Source organism: Microcebus murinus, chromosome 1, assembly GCF_040939455.1.
Source record: "Microcebus murinus isolate Inina chromosome 1, M.murinus_Inina_mat1.0, whole genome shotgun sequence".
Taxonomy (NCBI): domain Eukaryota; kingdom Metazoa; phylum Chordata; class Mammalia; order Primates; family Cheirogaleidae; genus Microcebus; species Microcebus murinus.
The window spans coordinates 9,885,668-9,907,918 of NC_134104.1; the positions used below are offsets into that span (position 1 = coordinate 9,885,668).

The 22,251-nt window shown below is 49.0% G+C and overlaps 1 protein-coding gene across 1 annotated transcript in view; it reads right to left on the reverse strand.

Annotated features, from left to right (window-relative positions):
- Positions 1-1,355: 1,355 nt before the first annotated feature.
- Positions 1,356-22,251, reverse strand: part of CLIC6 (chloride intracellular channel 6) — a 40,531-nt gene continuing 19,635 nt past the window's right edge. The window contains exons 2-6 of the mRNA XM_012782936.2: positions 9,452-9,561; positions 8,840-8,965; positions 8,103-8,209; positions 7,345-7,526; positions 1,356-1,944 (exon numbers count right to left, since the gene is read on the reverse strand). Coding sequence (XP_012638390.2) covers positions 1,783-1,944; positions 7,345-7,526; positions 8,103-8,209; positions 8,840-8,965; positions 9,452-9,561 — 687 coding nt within the window. The 3' untranslated portion in view covers positions 1,356-1,782. The remainder of the gene's footprint in view (positions 1,945-7,344; positions 7,527-8,102; positions 8,210-8,839; positions 8,966-9,451; positions 9,562-22,251) is intronic.

The window sequence follows — 22,251 nt, forward strand, 5'->3', positions numbered from 1 at the left end:
CATAGAACTAGATTTAAAAATCGGAGGCCTAAACAGATGTGACACAACTCGGACAAGAGTGACACATGCTCCGCACGACCTCCAAGACACGTGTGGTGGGCAAGGACAGCAAGCTGCCAGGGTGAAGCTGCAGGAGCAGTAAGCAGGAACGGAAGGGGCCACAATATTAGAGACTTTGTTTCCTTTACTAGACATTTTTCACTTAATCTCAGGTTACTGTTACTGTTACTATTACTGTTAACACCTTTCACCATCTTTCAAATGAATGGCTCATGGAGCAGATGCACACATGAAAAGGAGCATTTTAGCATCAAACACACGCCACCCCCAACTGGACGAGAAGGGTTTTCCGTGAGATGTGAGCGTCAGAGGAACACAGTCTGAGAGATAAAGCTCAGGTCCTGTGAGGTCTTGATGAGTATCTAAACTGACCTCACATCTTCCCTTCCATGCCTGGGGTTAGAGCCCAGCCACCCGGCCCACACACGAAGCTGTGATGAGAGGCTGGTGGCAGGCATGGGGAAAGCCACAGACACGCCAGAAACTTGTGAGTCAACAGTTTCCACTTCCTCCCCGACTGGACCGGTTACCAGAACTGCCCAAGACGAGTCACCATGGATTTGATCTCCCTGGATTTTCCCTGCCTGGTCTCTAGGAAGGGCACAGGAGCAGTGACCAGGCCGGCCCCACGGGGCCCCAGCATCACGGACAAAGCGCAGTGCTGGGTTGCAGAGACAGCACGGCCACCAGAAGGAATCAAGGTGTCGCCTGGCTCACATTTCAACTCAGGGCAGGGAGATTCTCCAAGCTGCAGCTGGTGTTGGGTCCTGAAGGCACAGCCTCTGCGAGAGGGGAGGGAGCAAGAGAAGGTGCTGGAAAGAAAGCTGGAACCAAAGACACAGATAGTCATGCTCCTCCGTTGCCTTTCCTGGAACAAGGCAGAGTGGAGATCCTTCCGGACTTCCGGTTCCTGCTGGTCCCTGGGAGTCTGAGGCTCTCTAATTCCACGTCTCTCTAAAACCTCTGCTTTAGAACCCCAAGCATCCTCTCCAGACCCGCAGTGTCCAATCTTTTTGTTTATTTCAGGTCCTCCATGTTTGATCATCAAAGCATTACCAAGAGCTCCCCTCACCAGCCCTTTAAAATAAAGTAAGGCGACACCACACGTGAATGAAATCGTGTGTGGTGTGAATGTGTGTGGGGGTGGGGGGGCGATAGACTGAAGATTTGGAAGATGTTCACCAGTAAGTTATCAGTAATTAAGTGGAATAAAATTTTAGACGATTTTTTAACTTCCTTTTTTACCCTCGCTGATACTGTTTTAAAATGTTAAAACGGGTGTGTATCATTTTGTAAATTACAAAAACGTCAATTTCATTTTGAAAAAAAATTAACATTTTAGAGGAGAAAAACAGGCAATATATGATCATGGAAACTCTCAGAGACAGACCAATTTTTCAAAAATTGAAGAAACTGAACCCAAACCTAATTTGCTTTCAAATTGCAAATGCAAAACACATGACTTTAAATAGCATCGATTCCAATGTATGTGAATGGCAAAGGTACACATTAACATAAACTGGACAATTGGTGTGTTTAACAACAGATACTGGTATAATTCAGATACACAAGTGAGTGCACAAATGACAAGGCCATGTATCAGTTGGGGTTGGGCGGTTCACACCCTGGGCGCTATTTTGCAAAGGATGGTTACTGGGGGGAAATGGGTAGAACACACCCTTTCCCACCCAACCGAGAGATCAGACAGAAAACACCTCCACTTCACTTCATTCTTTTCGCAACATCTGAATATGCGTGCTCAATCTCCTGGTCAGCTGGACATGTGTTTGTGAACTCATCTCTAGCATAAGCATTATTTAAGTATCTCCAGATGCCAGTCATTTCAGAAGGAAATTCGAAATCTCTGTATTTCTTGGCCACGATCTGAAAAGGAAGAGGGCATGATCAGTAGAGGGAAAACCCACTCACGTAAGCAATCAAATCAGACAACCTGTTCTTTCGAGGTGTGAGATAGACTCTCTTCCTCACCTCCTGATGCTGTCCTGCAGTTGCTTGGGCCACCCACTGTGGCATTTTCACTGCGTAGGAGCCTCTTGGGTACAGGAAATGGTACAAAGGTGCCAGAACCAAAACGGTGGCTCTGCTTGGGCCTGTCCACCAACTCAGCATAGAGGGACCTTGGGATCTGCTGGCACGAATTTGCTCTGTTCCCTGGTGGGCTTCTCGTGTTTCCTGGAATTTTCTTTTCCTGTGTTCTGCTACGCTGTTATTGGGTGCTATTTGAACAAAGACTGATGCCAGATCTTCTGCCTATGAGACCAGGGTCACTGGAAAGTGCCCTCTCTCTTTCTCCTTCTTGCTAAGCCTCACCTCCTGCAACCCCGTATACCTGTGCATGTCGCTCCTAAAGATTTCCATCATTGTGCCAAGATGAAGATCATCTGCAGACAGCATAGGTTCCAGAACAAAGCAGACACAGATCCCTGCCCTCGTGGGGATGGTGGACGTGAGCAAAGAGCAGTGGAGAGTGAACATGAGAGACACAGTGACGTGTGCTGCTCCCTCCCACACGTGGGGTACGGTCAGGAAACTGGTCTCAAAGAAGGTGCCTAGCACTGGGGGCTGCATCAGTTTCCTAGGGCTGCCCTAACAAAGTGCCACAAATTGGGTGACTCAGTACAAGAGAAACTTCTTCTCTCACAGTTTTAGAGGCTCTAAGTCCAAAACCAAGGTGTCGGAAGGGCCATGATCCCTCTGAAGGCTCCAGGGAAGGCTTTGTCCCAGGCTTCTCCCCGAGATTTTGGGAGTTCCATGGCTGTGTGAGAATAACTCTAGCCTTCCAATGGCCTTCTCCGTGTGTGCATGTTTCTGCATTCAAATTCCCTTTTTTGCAAAGGGGACACCAGTCATAGTGGATTAGGTCGACCCTACTCCAGTGTGACTTTGTCTTAACTAATTACATCTGCAAAGACCTTATTTCCAAATAAGGTCACATTTTGAGGTACTAGGGGTTAGGACCTTCACATATGAACTGGGGACACAATCACAATTCAACCTGTGACAAGGACCCAGGGCTACACAGGCTAGTTCTGCTCTGTCATCTCCCATCCCACTAGTTCTTGGGATGTCTGAATGAAGTGAGCATGTGACTGACCACAAATTAGAAGGCCTTTGGGACTTATTTCTCAGACGCCAACAGCCATGGACACAGTGTGGCAGTAATACAGGACCATGCGACTTTTAGAAATTGATTAATATCTTTTCTTTGAATTCAAACTTATCAATGTTAATGTTAAGAATTCCGCTTTCCCTTTGTTTGCATTTGCCTAGTTTATCTTTGTCCACCTTTTTATTTTAACATTTCTGAGTCAATCTGTTAGGTGCATGCTTCTTATAGATGGAATCTCATTTTATATTATACTTTCTGAATATACTATTTACTTTGTTTTCTGTCTTTCTGTGTGTAGGTGTGTGTTCTGTTTCGCTTTCTGGTAATTTAGAAGTTCTATGGTCTGTCTTAACCCTTCCAGTGGTTTCCCGTGCAACGTTAAATAATAAGAATTCTCTGCTTCTTGATTTATTAAATTTAGGTGCTACCTATTGACTTCTGATGATGACAAATGAGGAAATGCATGTCTCTACCCTTCTTTCCATTTCCTCTTCCTTACTTTCCTTCCAGTGGTTGTAACAGCACCCATGTGTACTACAGTCTGACCCTGTTCCGTCCCTATAATCCCCAGTTGTTTGGTCTTAGTACCAGTTTCAGATTTAAATCTGTTCTCTGTTTAGCACCAGTCCTCTAATATCACACATCTTCTCTGTTCCTTGGTTCTGATTTTGATTATCATTTGATTATTTCATCATACAACAATCTTATTTTGTTATTTCAACAATAACATACATTCTTTCATCATACAACAATCTTATTTTTAAAAATGAGAGACCAGAAGTTTGGGTAAAAGGTGAAAGATTTACTCACTCTAAAATAAACCACAGCACAAGAACTTTAGGTAAAAACAACAATTTGCCTGGATATAAAATTCTTGTGTCATGCATCCTTTCTCTTAATTTTCTGTAGATATTAAATCATTATTTTCTGATTTTTTAATGTGATCATGAAGACATCTGAGGCTCATCTGGATTTCTTCACTATGTAGGTGGCTTCAGTATTTATTTTATTGTTCTTGTTATTATTACTGTTTTTGTTATTGAAGTAATATGTCCAAAGGGTTCTTTTTTATTCTCCAAGTTCAGTAATGTATCAAATATGAGTCAGTGTGTTGGTCATTCGGGGGAATGTTTTCCTAAACATGACAGGTCATTTAAACCGAAGGTTCAGGTCATCTTTTCATTTAAAATAATTTTTCCTTTGAACCTTCATTTCTTTTCTTTTTTCTTTTCCTATTCTCTGTTCCTGATTATGTACATCTAGGATTTCTCCAATCACCTTTATCTCTGTTCTTCTCCACTTGATTTTAGATGATTTTCTCAGGCCTATCCTCCAAATCCATGACTAATTTCTATAATACTTTTTCTGCATCTTGCTTTGTCTGATAGATCTTCTATCTCTGCAATTATTTTGTCTTTCCTTTTTTTCTTGAGCTCTGCCAGCCTGACGTTCATCCATCTGTGATATTATGTGTTTGGACATTTGTGTCTTGTCTTTGAGCTTATTTTCAAAAGGTTTGTATTCTCTTTGAGACTATAGAAACGTTTCTGTCTGGAATGTTCTTTAATTTATTGGAGCAGTCCTTGATCATTCATATATATATATATATATATATATATATCTTCTGCCTTTTTATTTTTATTTTTATTTTGGTCCTTCTCTTTGTCTTTTTCCCTCCCCTTTTGATTTTGATCATCTCTATCTACACAGAGAGTGTAGATTGGATTCTCCCTTGGATTCTTTCATCCTCTTTTAATGAGGCAGATCTATGGGACTCACCACTTGCCTAAAAATAGTGTGGTACAAAGGGAGTGAGATAGGGCAGTGGCAGGTCAATCTGGATATTTACTCCCAAGCACCCTGTCCCTAAACACTGCCCTTTGCTCTCCCCCAGGGATGCATCGGAGTTAGGGTTGGGGTTTGGGTTAGGGCATCCTCCACTCCACTCTAAAATATACAGATTATGCAGAAGGTCACCATTGGCTAAAAATGAAACTTGGGCAATGTATAGTCTCTCTTGACTGGCTGGGGGGCTTGTTTCTTTTCTCTGCTCAGTAGCCACGAAGCAAAATGCCACTTGCCTTCTCTCCTCCCATTCCACTTCTGCTCCAGACTGTTCCTGTGGATTGGGGCTGGGTCACAGACTAGGAAGATGGCACCTCTGTCACGCTCCGCCTTCCTACAGATGTCAGCTCAAAAGTGGGCTTTCTAGGGATGTCCCCTCATGGCCCGCCACATGCCCTAGCCCTCAAGCAGAGGCGTTTGAGAAATCTCAACTTTGCTAAAGATAAGGAGAAACTTGCAGCGGCTCTGCGGCACCACCCACCGGGTGAGAGTTCGTAGCCTTCAAGCTGGTGATCTGTCATCTCTTTGTAGTTTTACGAAAGATGAAACTGACACTTTATTTTTCATATCATTTTCGCCAGGTTTCAGGAAAGGGGAATAAATTATAAATCCCTTCACTCTCTCGTCTTTTACCATACTTCCCTTAGATTGATTCTCGTTTCCTTTCAGAAGTGCTGCATCCTGGAAGGTCATTAAGCTGTTTGGCATTTCGAGTGCTCAATGGCTTTGAAGATTTTGCTGCTGGGTCTTGCCTTGGAGCCATGGGCTGCTTTACCTCACCCTGTGGATTTCGCCCCTTCTACTGACATCCGCAGTAGCCTTTTCCATAGGGGCCACACGCATGGCGATAGCCGTGTGGCCGTGACATTCTCCTGCTCTTCTCCAACCCCCACGTGCCTCTGCCATGTCACAGCGCTCATAGCCACAGCGCTCATGACGAGCATTCACTCGAAGGGACTCGCTCAAAACACAACTGTATGAACGTGCTGTTGGAAAATGGCTCCCAGGTGCAGCAGGTTTTTGAGACGCTTTCATTAAATTTTGGATGTCGGGGCACTGGCACGGGGCACCGAAAAGCACTCACTTGAAGGACGGGTGGCAGCTCGAATGCCTGCGTTTCGGGTTGGTGCCCTCGAGCACAGCAGGGAAGAGAGAAGAAGGAAGGTAAACAGGGCCAAGATTGAGACTGAAAGAGGGAGGAGGAAGAAAGGCCATCGACAGAGGCAAGGGAACGGCAGGCAGTCATCAGCGCGGCCGGCAGCCCACAGCACCAGCACCGTAGACTGCGTGAACCTAATGTGTGATTTCTAAATGCCAAGCGAGCGTGTTATTACAGCACACAGTCAATGACCTGTATGTCCCTAGTTCTCTCTCACGCATCCCACTACCCTATACCAAGGGACCTAGCTCTGGACCTGCTGGGGCTTTAATAACCAAGAGGCCCCAGAGCAAGTCCTACAATTCTTCCCGAGCTCTCTGGGGCTGCTGAAGGCCAAGGGCAGAGCAACAGTGATAACAACCCCTCTGCACGTGGTAGAGAGGCTAGGGGCCTTGCCGAGAAGCAGCAGCAGCTAAGGAGTCCACCGGCCTTGAAACCCCACGGATCCCCCGAGAAGTTCAGGCAATAGATTGGGGACTTACATTTCTAAAAAGCTCCCCAAACCATTCTTATGCCTACTAATATGGCAGAACCACTGGTCTAGAAAGTCTTTAAGCCTAACGATATATAACCCATGACTCCTATATTCATGACCCATGACTCTTATGTTCATCTGGGAAGACAGGGCACCAAACATGGCAAAGGCCCAGCCAAGGAGCTGTCAGCTGCTCCCAGCTGTCGAGGATCAATGCTAAAAGCAGACAGGACACTCCTCTGTCATCCCTAGAAAGGGCAGGATTGCAGGGTTCACCCCTGCAATCGCCAACAACTGAGGGAGTCCACGTTTTAGCAGCCCAGGTCCCACGCATCATCCATGAGGCTCCCGTGTGAAATGCCAGCTATAACCCAAGAGCCCCTCAAGTCACTTGCATGTAACTTTCCTTCAGGCTGGAAGGAGGGGTGGCCAGGCTGAAAAAGACGCAGAAGACGGGGCCAAGTTCCCGGGCACTTGCAGAGACTATCTCAAGCCCGACGTTCCACGTGTCAAAACTCGAAGCATGGCTGCCCCGAACAGAAACGAGCTGGCGTTTTTAACTCACGCGTCTGCGTTTTAGGCGGACTTAAATGTCTGGCCCAAACACAAGTCACAACGGAATAAAGCAAAGCCTCATCCGTGCGTTCGGTGCGCGTGTCGGGAGGAAAGACAGACCTTGATGATGTGGAGCTTGGGCAGGAGGTTGCAGTCGGCCAGCGTGAGCTCGTCCCCGTCCAGGTACCTCCTAGCGGAGATAGCAACGTCCTCGGTGCTGTAGGCATCTATCTCGTCGGGCAGGGGGCTGTTTAAGTAGTCATCCAGCTTCTTCAGGGCCCTCAGCAGGTTCTTTTCATAAACTGAAACAGAAGGGCAAGAAATTACCAAGACCGGCCTTGGAAGCCAGTGTCACTTCCCACCAGCCGTGAAGGCAGGACTTTGTCACCCCTCCTTCCCGAGACGTGGCCGGCCAGCCATGGGCGTTGGGAAGGGAGGAGGTGGAGTTAGAATATCTGAATAAAGGACTCACTCCTCCCTGGAAAATTACGCTACTGTCTACACAACATTGCTACTTCTAGAACTCATTGATTTATTCGAAAATATTTATGGAAAGGCTCCCATGAGACAGGCGCCTGCCTGGCAGGGCATCACTTAGGACAACTCCCATGATGCCACTGGGGACACCTTCCTGGGTGGTGACTATGTTTCCCTAAAAATGTCACTTTCTGGGTTCCCAACCTCTAGACAAAGCAGTCAATCTCCTGGAACCCATGGGCAGATTCAAAGTAGGAGGTGCTTTCTTCTTATTTCCTTATGTCCTTATCTCTACCCTCTGTGAAATGGGCCAGAATTCTCAGGATTTTATCACTGGCTGGGCCAGGGTCTGGGCAGAGGTCTACGTTGAAACAGGAAACAGGAAGATGGGTGGTACTCACACTCGTTTGCATCCTTCTTGGTGTTTTTTATAAATGCTGAAAATTTGGCAAACACGTCATTTCCTGCAGAGTTAGATTCAGGGTGTTGGGTCCCCAGCTTAGGGTACCTTGGAAAGTCCAAAATTGGAGTATCACAGATAAGCAATATTGGAGTTAGGATAATACAAATGGGAGAAATAGCTTTCTCCGGGTGGATATAAAAATGAAAATGTCTCCTTGAATGTTTACCTAATCTTCTTTCTCTCGAAGGTCGGGAAGCGACAAAATCTGGGATAACAGCACTGGACGGAGAGTTTTTGTCCAGACAGTGACCAGTCCTGACAGTGACACAGGGCCCCAGCTGGCCCTGCTGCTCTCAGTTCCCTCCCTTATAAAATGAAAGGGATGGCACAGAAGGGTCCCCACCCCCAGGGCCAACACTCTGGGACACTTCATCCTAACATGCCCCCATTGCCTGGCAGCAGCAGGCAAAGAAATGGCTACCACGCCATCACTCTTCTCCTTCCTCATCCTGCTGCCGTCACCCCTAATTGCTGGGCTGCAGGTGCAGAGCCCTGAGTCCGGGGCCCCTCACTCTGAGCCGGCTCTGTGAGCTCTGCGGTGCACCGCGGGCATGACTAAGGACATGAGCCGCGCCAGGGGACCCCACCAGCCAAACACCAACAGCTTTAGCATTATCTGTCGTGGGGGCGGGGAAGTGACAGCCACGTTGCCAGCACTGTTTTTATGAGGCCTACCTCGGGGGAGCTAACTTCTCCTCCAAGAACTCCTCCATCTTGTTCACATCCGTCTTGACTTCGCCATCGAAAGTCATGAAAGGCGGGTTGGTCCCGGGCGCCAGGTTCTGCAGGTCTGCGGGTTTCCTAGGCGGGAGTGAACAGCGCTGACTGTCGGCAGCCGCCGGCCAGCGCTCGGACTCGTCTCCAAGGCTTAGCACTGTCCTCCCCAGTGTAAGAGAAACGCACCTTGGGAATTTCCAAGTGGATTGCGGGTTTATAAAATGTAAGGTGTTCATCAACAAATTACGGGGTTGTCGGTGCGCCCCTTTGTGCTCCCTTTCCTACACGCAGAGGGGACGAGCTAACTCTCCCCAGCGTTGTCATGCGGGAACGGTGCTCAGACGGGACTGCAGAGCAGGAGGGGGCGGGCGGGCCAGCGACTGGGAGGGCAGGCTCCTCCTGGCCCCCGACTCCCGCTCCGCGCAGCCCTGCAGTTACTCCGCCTGGCCCACACTCGGGCTTCCATCCAGGCTCCTGGATGGGCATGCCCATGACATCACCCCTGGGCCCCACAGGTGTGTGTAAAGAATTAGGTGCAGTTGTTTCAATAGTGCAGAAACCGTGTCTTACCTTCTCAAGTCCACCGTTGTCACATTAAATATGACACCCTTGAGCCAGAGAATCATAAAGAGACGCTGAGAAAACGGGCAATTTCCGATACTCTCACCATCATACCCAGCCTACAGGTGGAAAGAGAGATCTCTGTCTGAGCCATTGTCACGCCAGACACCCCGGCTCCACACTCGAAATCGTGAGAGGTTGTTACGAGTGGTCACGACACTGTAGACATCGTCTGGGGCCATGTGGGCTCAGCCTCTGTGCCCAGTTGCAGGTGGTGTGGGGGAGGGGAGAGGACACACGTGTAAACACACACACACACGCACACGCACACACACACACACACAGGCATGCACCGTACTGAACCTTCTCTCTTCCTTCCCCACCTCCTCACCACTTCCTGCCACGCTGGGCCCCTGAGTAGCAGTTCGCTGAGGGGAAGAGCAGCAAGAGGGAACTCCCCTCCTTACCAAAGGCAAAAAAGACACGCTCTTTCCCTGCCTCCCTCTCTCTCTCAGTCCTCTCCACGAGGGGTAGCGCACATGCCTGTCCTTCCGCGATGATCTTGCTCAAAAACAGAGCAGCCGACTCTCCCACGGGCCCCGTCTCTAGTACCCCCTACTGCGCTCATCTACAGAATGAGGGGCTTGGGTGACAGGAGTTCTAAGATCCCGGACACTACAAAACTGTGTTTCCCCTCTTCTGATTTATGGGGGTGGCACAGATAGGATGGGAACACTTGTACCTAGAAGGCGGGTTGTTACACAGTTGGTGTTGAGATGGGAGGATGTGAAATAGGTCCCTGCTGATGCCCCAGAGCAGGTCCACATCCACCCACGAACCCCCAAACACAGAAAAGAAACTGACTGCACGTACATCCTCCTTCTCATGGGCTCCGGGCTGAGGGGAGAGGCAGGTGTTGGGGACCACAGGGGAGATGTTTGTGGAGTTTCACCATTCCTGGCCAGTGGAGTGATGGGACCAAAGCTAGCAAAGTTCTGAAACTCCTCTTTCTCTTACCATCTCCCCTCACTCCACAATGCTGCCAAAGCAGCAGGGAGCTGGCCTGGACACACCCCCAACCTACCCAAATTCAAGCCCATACTCAACCAACACTCGCTGACAAAAATGCAGGCACATTTAATATATGAAGTCCATTTCTGCCACATATAGCCTTTTAAGGATTGGGGAGGAAAGCACTGTTATCTATAACCTGAATAACGGAAGGCAGAAAGTGAGCTGCTTATTGGAAATGTGCTTATTTGGAAATTTAATAAAAGAAAAAAAAAAGATGTTTCAAGAAAAGTGGACAATTTAAAGAGTACCCCAGGGGTGATTCTCTGACTTGAGTGTCCCTACATCACCTAGAGAGGTTACTAATAGCAAATGAATGGATAAAAGACCATTAATAAATGTTCCTACAAATTAAAAGGATAAAAGACAGGCAACCCAATTGTTAAAAGACTCGATTAGCCTCTTCACAAAAGAGGAAATCCAAGTGGCCAACAAGCACATGAAATAATTCTTAACATCAAAACCCAGCAGGGCAATGCAAATTAAAACTACAAGGAGAGACCTCCATGCACCTACTAGAACAGCTAAAGTTAAAAGCTCTGACAATACTAAGTGTAGACAAGAAAGCAGAGCAGATGACATTCCCATTCACTGCTGGCAAGAGTATTAGTTGGTAATACCACTCTGGAGAGCCATTTGGCAGTTATCCGCCAAAGCTAACCACACATTAACCTTAGGACAACAGCAGATATGAGTGCTTAGGGGCACCGAAAGACACTTAGATGAACATCCTCAGCAACTTTAGCATAATAGCCAAAACCCGGAGACAACCCAGATACTATGGAGAGTAGAATAAACACAACAGTTGTGGTATATTCAAACCATGGGATGCACACCACAATGGAAAAGAATTGCGAGAAGCAACAGCATGGATGCATCTCACATATATATTGTTGAGAGAAAGAAGCCGGACTCAAAAGCGTCCTGTGTCCTGTAGGTGAGGTTCATGCACAGCAAACGTGTCCGAGAAGATTGGAAGTCAGAAATGTAGTTGCCCCTAGAAGATGAGTGTTGTCTGCAAAGCACAGAAGGAGGACTTCTGGGTGGTGAAAATGTTCTGTATCTTGATCTGAGTGGTAGCTACAGGGGCATAGTTAATTGACAAAGTCTTAAGGTTTAGGTACTTTACTGAATATATGTTTTACCTTTTTTTTTTTTTAGACATAGTCTTGCTCTGTTGCCCAGGCTATAGTGCCATGGCGTCAGCCTAGCTCACTGCAACCTCAAACTCCTGGGTTCAAGCAATCCTCCTGCCTCAGCCTCCCAAGTAGCTGGGACTACAGGCATGCACCACCATGCCCAGCTAATTTTTTCTATATATATTAGTTGGCTAATGAATTTCTTTCTATTTTTAGTAGAGATGGGGTCTCGATCTTGCTCAGGCTGGTTTCAAACTCCTGACCTTGAGCAATCCTCCCGCCTCGGCCTCCCAGAGTGCTAGGATTACAGGCGTGAGCCACCGTGCCCCGCCAAGTTTTACCTTGATACAAAAGAAAACAAAGTAAAAACATTCATTCAAAAAAAGCCCAAATAGAGTCAGATTCAATGGATCTTATGGGTCCCAGGAATCTGAATCTTTAACAAGCTCCCTGAGGTCAGGACCGGGCTCTGGGGGTCACAGCCATGGTCCAGTCCTGGGCAAGAGGTGAGGTGGGTGCAGCAGCCTCATCATCAATGTGTAAGACGGAGCTGCGCTAACCCCCAGTTGGATGATCCATTGATAAGAATACCATTTTCCAGTTGATAAATACAGGCCCATAAGCATGGAGATGATGGGAGCCCTTAATATACATAAAGGGGCACCATCAGACACAGATCCCTGAATTCAGAGTCTCCTAAGCTCTGGGTCTGAGCTGCACCCCTTCTCCACCCAGCCCACCACTCCCCTCCTCGAGCCAGTGTTCATTTGTCCCTTCACCTATGAGAGAGGAGGGTCTGAGAATCCCCCCAGGTGGAGTCTGTGTATTTGCTAGAAGCCTGAGGGATGGGGCGGTGGACAGTTATGACGCATACATCCAAGTAAACAGTCCTGATAACTCCCTGCAGATGGGCCCTGAAATAGCCCCCTCTGCCCATCTGAGGCCATCGGCCGCCTGGGGGTGCTACCACCCACCACCTATGGCCATGTTGAAGGCCGCCCCGTCTCCTCCTCACCCCCTGCTCTGCAGCCCAGGGAGGCCCAGAGCTCAGTTTCAGAAAACTCCCAGGGACTGGCTGCTTGGGAACCCTCTTAAACCACGGCAGGTTTGGGCACAGTCAAGCCCAGCAAAGGGCGAGAGGAAAGTTCAGGGACAAGAAGCCACATATTTTGGCCAGTCCTGACTTGCTCTGCAGCTTTTAAACCTCTGGCTGGAGTGGGGCAATTGTTTTCTTTTTCTTTTTCCCCGGTCCCCCTAACCTTTGGAGCACTGCTATAACTCATGGCAAACGGGGCAAAATCCCTGTCCCAGTGCAGGGAGGGGGTCCTGATCAAGCTGCCTTGAACAGAGAGCTCTGTGTCGGACAGGCCCTCTCTCCGCCTCTCAGCGACTGGAGGACAACTGCATTGCACAGGGCTCTCCGCCTGGCTCTGCCTCCGGTTGCAAACTCAAGTCTGTGATTTCCCTTGAAACGCTTTGTCTCGAACTTCCGGGGCCCTGGCAGCTACTTCTTTTTAGGAGGAATAAAACGAGGAGGAGCAATAAATTTTCTAAAAAAACAAAAACTGCCTTAGTCATCCGACTCGGTAAAAACTTAAACTTCCTAACAGGCTCCTTCTCGGATCAGAGACTGGGACGAAACATCTGGCCGGAGGGCAGGACAACATCTGCAGGGCCACGGTGCCCACAGCAAGGATGGTCCCCTCCCCCCATGTGGCCTTAAAGCTGAATTGCTCTGACCCAGCTGGGGCCAGTGAGCTGAAGGCTCTAAGGCATTTGAGAAGAATTAGCTAGCTGCCCTGACTGCCAATAAAACAAAATTTACATATCCTGTGTTGCCTCATCTTAAATTGCTCTAAAAAAATTTTTTTTCTGTCTCTGTCTGTTGTAAATGAGGGGGTTACGGGAACATGGTGGGAGTGACTGGGACGCCTTGCTGCCTAATTTTATTACTTTAATGTGCTCCAGGCTGGGACGTGCCAGCAAAAATAAAGGCGAAGATACGCCATCTCCACGGCCCATTATTGAGCAATAATGGGAGAGCATCTCGCTCCTATTCATCAACCAGACGAGATGATGGGATAGATACATGCGTATTAGGACTGAATAACTGACAATTGGGACGTTTTATAGTGGTTTTTTTTTTCCCCCAGTGTTGAAATTCTCTCTGGCTAAGTGCACTCCAGGCTAAAATTTCTCAGCAGGGTTCTCAGCCTACGGGGGAAATTGTTGTAGGGATACTTCTCTGATAAAGTCAAACCGAGCAGTTTGAGAGATCAGAGTGTCTTTGGTTTCCAGTGAAGACTCAGCCAGAATTGTACGTTTGCCGACAGGGTCCAAGAAATTCCATTTGTGGCTGATAGGGGCCGTGGCGTTTGAGAACGTGGGTGACTCTGCTGGGCCCTGGCCTCCCCCTTAAGGCCCCCCAAGGCCCAAGTTGTGAAGGCCCAAATGGCCCCCTGATGGCCAGCAGGTCCCCGGCACCATGGGCCCTCTTTAAGTTAGAGCCTTTCCCATCTGCTCCTTCCACACTTGATCCATTCAGAATTAGTAGAAAAGATTTTTTTTTAATATCCTGTAAGTGCTTTTTGTTCAGGCAAATGACCTCCCGGATGGTCTGTGGCAGGGGTCCTCAAACTTTTTAAACAGGGGGCCAGTTCCCTGCCCCTCAGACCGCTGGAGAGTGCAGCGCACATTCCACACATGCGCACTGTGGGCCGGGGACTAGTCGGCTGCTAAGCAGGACAGGCAGCAGTGGCAAAAACACCCGGCAGGCCGGATAAATGTCCTCGTCGGGCCGCATATGGCCCACGGGCCGTAGTTTGAGGACACCTGGTCTGTGGGTTTGTGTCAGGGGCAGCATCCTCTTCACCACCTTCCACGGAATGACTAACTGTCCACCGCCACCCTGGCGTCCCGGTGCAGACCCCACAGGGTGACGACCCCTCAAGACGGTCTTGGTGGCACCTCACCCTCTCCTTCCACCAGAGCAAGCCAAACATCCACCACCGTCTTGGCTCTACCTTCTTTCTAGAAAATTCCGTGTGGGCCTAAATGGTCAACACATTCTGTAACACCAGCACTGTTTTCTGCTCTCCCCAAATATCACGAGACACAATCTGAGGGGTGGAGGGAAGGTAAAGGAAGAGACAGTAAGTTGGTCATTTTCTAATTGTTCCTTTGTTGATGACTGGCTTTCAGCCACGGAGGCAGGACAGGCGTCCCGTGCGTGGGGAGAGATTCCAGCCCTCGAAGAAAACCGGGACGAAGACTTGGCGTCCGCTGGAGGGATCTGGGAGCAAACAGCTAATTCGTCTCAACCGCGGGGATGCAGGAAGTCGGTGAGCAGAGACCTGCTGCGCCGTTTCCAATGCTCAGGGGACTCAGGCTGCAGGAAAACAGTAGCTGGCCGGCGGAGGCGCGAGTCAGAGGCCGGAGTTTGATGTGGGAGGCCGGAGAGTCAGTTCTCCTCAGAGGCGGCGACGTGGCCAAAAGGCCCGGCCAGGCCTCTCCTCCCTGGCAGGCGACCCGGTGGACGGCTGGACGCATGCGGCCAGAGTTACAGCAGATCAGACAGGGGAGGGCGCCCTCCCTCCGGGTCCCACCCACAGACTTCCCTGCGTCCCTCCCCCTGTCCTTTGCTGGACGCTCGGGGGCCCCACACGCTTCGGAAACTGGCAGTCGAACCGGCACCTTGTGGCCAAACAGGAGGATGTTGGCCTTCGAGCCAAACAGCCGGCCCTCCCCAAGAGGCCGGGCCTGCATTCCCTCGGCACGCAGAATCCTGTCGCACCTACGGCCGGCCCCAGTGGGACAGACACCCCCTGCGCCACGTGTGAGCTGTGAACCCCACCCAGGAGGACACGGGGCTAACGTGGCCACTGCTCACCGCGCCTCCAGCCTGCACCCACCGGGTCCCAGCATCCAGGCCTGACCCCTGCAGGAGGTCAGGCCCGGGAGCCTGTCCGCCCCACCGCTGGCAGAAGGGCTCTGGGGACGGGCAGGGGGCAGCTGCTTCCATGCGGGGCAGCCGGGCCCCCTCTGACCCTCGCGCTGGTGGGGGTCTGAGGCCCCGGCCTGCCTCTGGTCATCGGGGCGGCTCCCCCAGGCCCCGGCACTTCCTGGCGCACAGAGAACACTCACGGAACGACGGGGGCCCAGTCCAGTTGCTGCAGTGCACCTGGCCCCCCTCGGAAAGTGCCTGGCAGCTCCTCCCCGCTCATGCTTTTCTGGGCCAACATCCATGCACTTTTTCCCTCCCAGAAGCTCACAGACTCTGCTGCTGAGAGATCGTCCGTCGGGAGTCACGTCTGATGGGAGGGACAGGGACACGGGAGGGGTGGCGGCAACAGGCCCGAGTCGCCGGCCCCAGAGTCCTCCCGGCCACCCTCCGTGCCCAGCCCCCCGGCCCACATTTATGACTTAAAATGCAATATTTGACTATATCGCAGACCTCTTGGTTTTGAATCACTCTGCAAATAAAAAAAAGTTATATGACTCTCCATTTTGCCTGCTAAGCCGGCCTTTCCATTTTTAAAGCAGCGTCACTACATTCCTATATTTTTAGCTAAAAATGAAAAAAAGATAAAAAAATAATAAAAAAGTAAAGCAGCGTCAGGTTTCTCTGAGGCACCAGAGGTGGAAGGCGAGAGCCGTGTGAACTCTGGCCTCATCGCTCACTCACTGCGTGGCCTTGGGCAACTCATTTGTTCTCCCTGAGCCTCAGTTTCTCCCTTTTCAAAAGCAAGGGTCCAGACACCTACATCATGCAAGATCTCTGTATGATATGCTGGAATATTCTGGGCACCCAATAAAGGTAGCTATTATTGTCATTACCGCCATCAACATCATCATCATTACTGTTCCAAACCTGAGCGCACCAGAACAGACAATTATGGAATTCAGGGTACTTTTTAACAAGCCTCAATTAGTGTGATTTTTTTTTTTTTTATGCCAAGCTGTGTAGTCCTTAAAGAACCACTGTGTGTTTTTTTTCTCTGTCTCCACCGTCCCCTTGGAGAGAGTGGATTCCCTGAAATGTGAGAAGGCAGCCGCCCCCGTGAGGATTTGAGGTTCAACACAGCGGCATTGCAGATCCACAGGAAGAAGGGTTATTACAGCCACATGGGGGAGAAACAAAGTAGCCCATCCCTTGGAAGAATGAGAATTAAAGCGAAAGTCCTCCAAAAATCAGCAATGTCTAAAGAAATTTTTAAAAAATGATAATATTCCGTTTATAACACTCATTGACCACCTACTATGATTTCAAGTACGGTTCTAAATTATTTATGAATATTATCAGAATTAATCCTCTCAAAGTCATGTAAGACATGTCCTGCTAGTCTTCCCAACTTACAGAGAAGGAAATGGAGGTTCAGAGAAGCTAAGTAACCTGCTAAAGGCACACACAGCATTAGGTGGAAAAGCTCGATCTCGTTCTCCAAACCGGATCCAGGTAATGCTCCCAGCTTCTTTCCAGGTGCTTAGGGTGGGAACTGGACTGTTCCCTCCCATTGACCTGAACATCGGTCTCTCACCCAACACCACGTTTCTGCCTTTGAGGCCACCGTCCCCAGTCTCAGCAGGCCTCTGGGGGTCTCTCTGCCTGGGATTTCTACCTTCCCTGATCCTTCCTGTATCCTGGACAAGGTTAATCCTGGTAAGATGCCACTGTCCTTAGGCCACTCTGCTGGAATGTCATTGAAGTGCAAACTGGAAGGAATCACATTGGTCCCAGGTGACCACGGGCAAGTCACCTAACCTTCTAATCCCTCTCTTTCCACATTTATAGTATTGGGAGAGCATTAGATGAAATGTTACACATAAAACTCTTAGAACAATGCCTGACGTTTGGGGAGATGCAATAATCCCTCCATCCCTACCTCCCTCCTTCTCTTTCTTCCTTCCTCTTTTCTCTTCCTTCCCCTGCCCTCTCCTCCCTCCCCTTCCCACTTCCCAGTATCTGCCAGTCAAGCCCCTCACTCTCCTCCAATGCTATCTTTCTCTCAGGTGACTGCTGTGGCCTTAATGGTCCCCTGCCACCTTCTATAACACCTCTGCCCCCTACCTTGGCAGGTAAGTTATTCTGCCTCCTTGACCCTTTCTAAGTCTCTCTGGTCAGCATTTCTTTTCCCTTTTCTGGTTCACTTAGGGTATCATTAGCTCTGTCTGGGTTAGCACCCAATTGTTAATTAATTGTTTCCTGTTGGTGACATTCCTTCAGGACAGACCATGTCAGCCTTCTGTGCCAAACAGGTGCGAACGCCTCCTCTCATCACCTGGCACATGTTGACCTTCTTCCCACTCCCTCGGCCCCACGGAAGTCACTCCATGAAAACTCTCACCATGGAACAAATGCATGGTCCTCACACGTTGTGTGAAATTTCTCATCACATGACATTCCTTTCAAGACCCCTCCCTAAGGAGCACACTGGCAGGCCTGGCAAGTTCTCCCAGCCAATGTCCCCAAATATCTCCCCAGCCTCCCTGGCAGGGACTCCTTTGCCCACCCACCCAAAATGACAATCACCGGGTGACCAACTCACCCTGATTTCTCAGGACTCAGGAAGGAAGAACAGATGAACAGGGGTTAAAGTCCATCAGGGTGGTGAGAGAAGTGGGAATTTATGACAAGCCCAGCAAACCCCCAAAGCCTGTGCAGAGCCAGCTAATACGGGGACAGCCTTTCCCCTTGGCTGTCTGGTGGGCCACCTTTTGAGAGCATCTGATGCTCAACCCAAGATGCAGATGAACCAGTGGTGCAGCTCAGGTGGCAAACCTACCCCAGAACTATCCATCTTGGTGTGTGATAGACACTCCAGACCAAAGGGCACCACCAAAATGGGCCAGACACCAGGGCCTCCTCTTGCTAAGTCTAGTGATTGCTAAGTCTTAGCAATCACTCTCAACAGAGGCCATAATTTCACTTTGATCTCCATATTTCTCCTTGGATTGAAGAGAAAAGCAAGAAGCTCTGTCGAACCCCCAGAGGGGAAATTGCAGGCACCCCCAAGTCATCAGAAGCTGGTGAAAAGTGGGTGCCTTGGTGCACCTGAATGGGTGCCTTGTCCCAGGAATTTGGGGATCAAGAGATCAGTATTGATCCATACGTGCCCTTTGGAATTTAGCTCCCAACTCTCATTCTAAAAAGAAGATACATAATTAGATGTGTCTTCTCAAAATAATAACACCCGAGGCCTTAAGCAGATCACAGATTCCAGTTCTGTCTTTTGCAAATGTGATTATGAACAAAATGGCTGCGTTGCGAAATAATAATGATGATGATGATAATGATGGCAACTAACACATACTAGCATTGGTAGTATTGTGCTGCTCACTGTTCTAAGCACTTTGCTTACATTAACTCAATTTAATCCTAACAACAACCCTAGCAGATATAGGCACTACTACTGTTAATATCTCCTTTTGAGAAAGCTGAGACACAGGGAGGCAGAGAAACTTGCCCAAGATCACACAGCAGTATTGGAACCCAGGCAGTCATCTAGAATCCACCTGCTGAGCCCACCCTGGACAAACAGAGGGGCTCCAGCTCCAGCAGGGTCCTTCCTCAGAGTTGGTTCATTCAGTTCCTTGTTTGTTTTCCCCGTCTCTGTTCAGTAAAGGCCGGGGGGCTTGCAGGAGTCCGTAATGAGAAGAGAACACAGAGCAGGAGCAGGTGAGATGCACGAAGGAGGAACAGTGGTTGGGAAGCTGTTTCCCAGTGGAGCTGGGTCGAGGCTATGCAAATTGCATGCCCTGTTTGCTGGGGGCAGGGAGAAGAAGACGTTCAACAGCATTGGGGGACAGCTTTGGTGGCCAAGGTGGCCAGGGGTGGGGGGGGTCTCTAGTCACGTGTACCTATTCTGTTCCCTCTCTAGGAAACTTGTGCTAGGACTCAAGATGACAATGACCTTGATGTTGCACCCCCCACGCCCACCTTTGGGGTGCGAATAGTCCTTCTGCCTGGTTAACAGCAGCTCCCATCCCCACCCACGCCTTGGCTGACAAGGCAGGGCTGGCATCTCCCTGCAGACGCTGGGGAGCCCTGCAAAGCCACCCACGTGGGCGACCAGGTCCACCTCCTCCTCCAACGGGGCAGGCAGGGCATGTTTCATGTCATTTGGCCAAAAGAGCTTGGAATTGTTTTAGGGCAGGTAAGACAAATGCCTGCCTTGGCCATGAACAGCTTTCAGTAAAAGCACCCAGAGAGCACTGAATCTAAGAAAGACCATTTCCTGATGTAGAAAAAGGACTTTTCAGACTTACTCTCGTCATGTCACAGTCTGAGAAGGCACCCGTTAGGGGCAGTAAGGCAAATCACAGCAGCAACCAGGAAAATATCCGCCAACTGACTTTCCAAATAGGTCTACCCTTGACCACAAACTCTCCCTGGCCACGGCCGGGAGTGGCAGTGACAGAATGGGAGAGCACAAGCTCTAAGACCATGTCCTGCTGCACTGGGCGGAATGATGGCCCCTCAAAGATGCCCAGGTCCTAATTCCCAGCACCTGTGAACACATTACCTTACATGCCAAAAAGAACTTTGCAAATGATATCCAGGCTGTGGATTTTGAGATGGGGAGATTATCCTGCGTTATCAGGTGAACCCAATCTCATCACATGAGTCCTTAAAAGTGAGAACCTTTCCCAGCTGTGGTCAGGAAAGATTCAACTAGGGCACAAAGGTCAGGGAGATGGAAGATACTGGAGTAAAGATGGAGGAAGAGGCGCTGAGCCAAGGAATGCAGGCGCTTCCAGAAGCTGCAAAAGGCCAGGAAGTGGATTGTCCCCCAGATCCTCCAAAAAGAAACACAGCCCTGCTGTGCCTTCATTTTAGTCCAGTGCGACCCACGTTAAGCTTCTGACCTGCGGAACTGTAAGATAAGAAACTTGAGTTGGTTTAAGCCACCAAGTTTGCAGTAAATTGTGACAGCAGCAGTGGAAAACTAACAGAGCTGGACTCCCATAGGGGAATCCCTGGACTTTCTCTAAGACAATTCATCCGGTCAGCTACTGATCAGTCACGCAGAGGAACAAACCCTGAAGCAGGATGCACTTAGCCTGTTTCTAGAAACTTCCTGCATGGAGCCAGTCCACTCATTTTCTGGGGAGCAGTGAGACTCCCTGCATCGAACCCACAAACAGCCAAGCCAAGACCTCAGCTCCTCTGTGTGGACCGCTGAAGGACAATCCCTGTGTTGGCCCCAACCGTGGGACACCCTGCTGGTCTGTCCCTGGCACCTTCGAGCCACAGTCTCTAGCGGACAAGCCCTAAACGGAGCTTTCTACTGCATTCCCATGGCTATTTTCCACCTGATTTTTTAACTTGGCAATATTGATTTGAAGGTCCCTCTGCCCAAAAATCTAACAGGGCACAGTCCCAGGCCAATCACGTCAAGAGGATGAGGGGTCCACCCGTGACATTTTGCTCTTTTTAGCCTTGGTTCCTTACTGTGGCTTTTAGAACCTGCACTCAACTGTCAAGCTATGGAAACAACTTCCAGAGGCCATTGGTGCCCCCTAGTGGTCTCGAGATGCACTTTCAGATTTGTCACTTTCACTTTTGCCATGTCCGTCCCTAATGAGGTTTTTGGCAGAAAATGATACAAGTTCATTTTTAGCCCCTGGAAGGGACTAAACCACCCAGATTTCCCAGGGACTCAGGGATTCCCGGCTACATAGGATTTCCAGTTTTAAAAGCAAGTCCTGGGAAAACTAGGATGAGCTGGTCTCCCTAACCCTGACAGCCCTCCTAGACCCCATGGAAAAACAACTCAAAGACAGCAATGTCCTTCAGTCTAGGCACTGCAAACACACAGTCCCAAACCCAACTGGGACCTGAGCAGTGTGTGTTAAACAATGCTTCTTGATATGAGATTAGCACCTGGAGGGTGCATATTTTGCTGATGTTAGGAAAATAACAGTTTGAGATTTGTAACTTATTTCTCGACTCTCATTGAAGAACTAGGGGTGGGGATGGAAAGGAAGCATGGTGGTGGAATAGGGTCACCCATGTGCTGGGCAGAGCAGACCATAAAAAAGAAATTCTAATTATTTCTAGAAGTATTCAAATTCAGCTTCCTCGATTCGTTCAGAATTCCCTAGCTCTTTTGCAAAGTTCTTTAGAAACATGTAGCTCCCAGGGTGGTGGGGGGAGAGGTACATGCTTTTTCTTTATTTTTTTCTTGTAATGCTGACAAATTCTAAGGAGGCAAAAGGCCAGGAGCTATCGATTAACAAAGGGAAAAGTCCAATGCTTCAAACACACTCAGGTTAGTTTCAATGACCAATATATAAAAGTTCTCTGTAGCTGGGAGCTGAAAATGGTATACTACTTTTTATTACACTGAAACTAGTCAGTAAACAGAAATATCTTAAGGATTCTTAAGGGAATTATTATGAGATAGAGTTTAGGGCCAATGCAGATTTTAGAATGCTTCCTTTTAATATTAAAAGATGGCAGAAATCAGAGGATTTGGGGTTAACTTTCCCAGTAGAAGACAGGTGATCACCTGTCTGGTATGATGTGTGAGACCTAGAAGAATCCACCTGTCTAAAACTGACCTCACCAGCCTCCTATAAAAGCCTAAATCTCAGAGA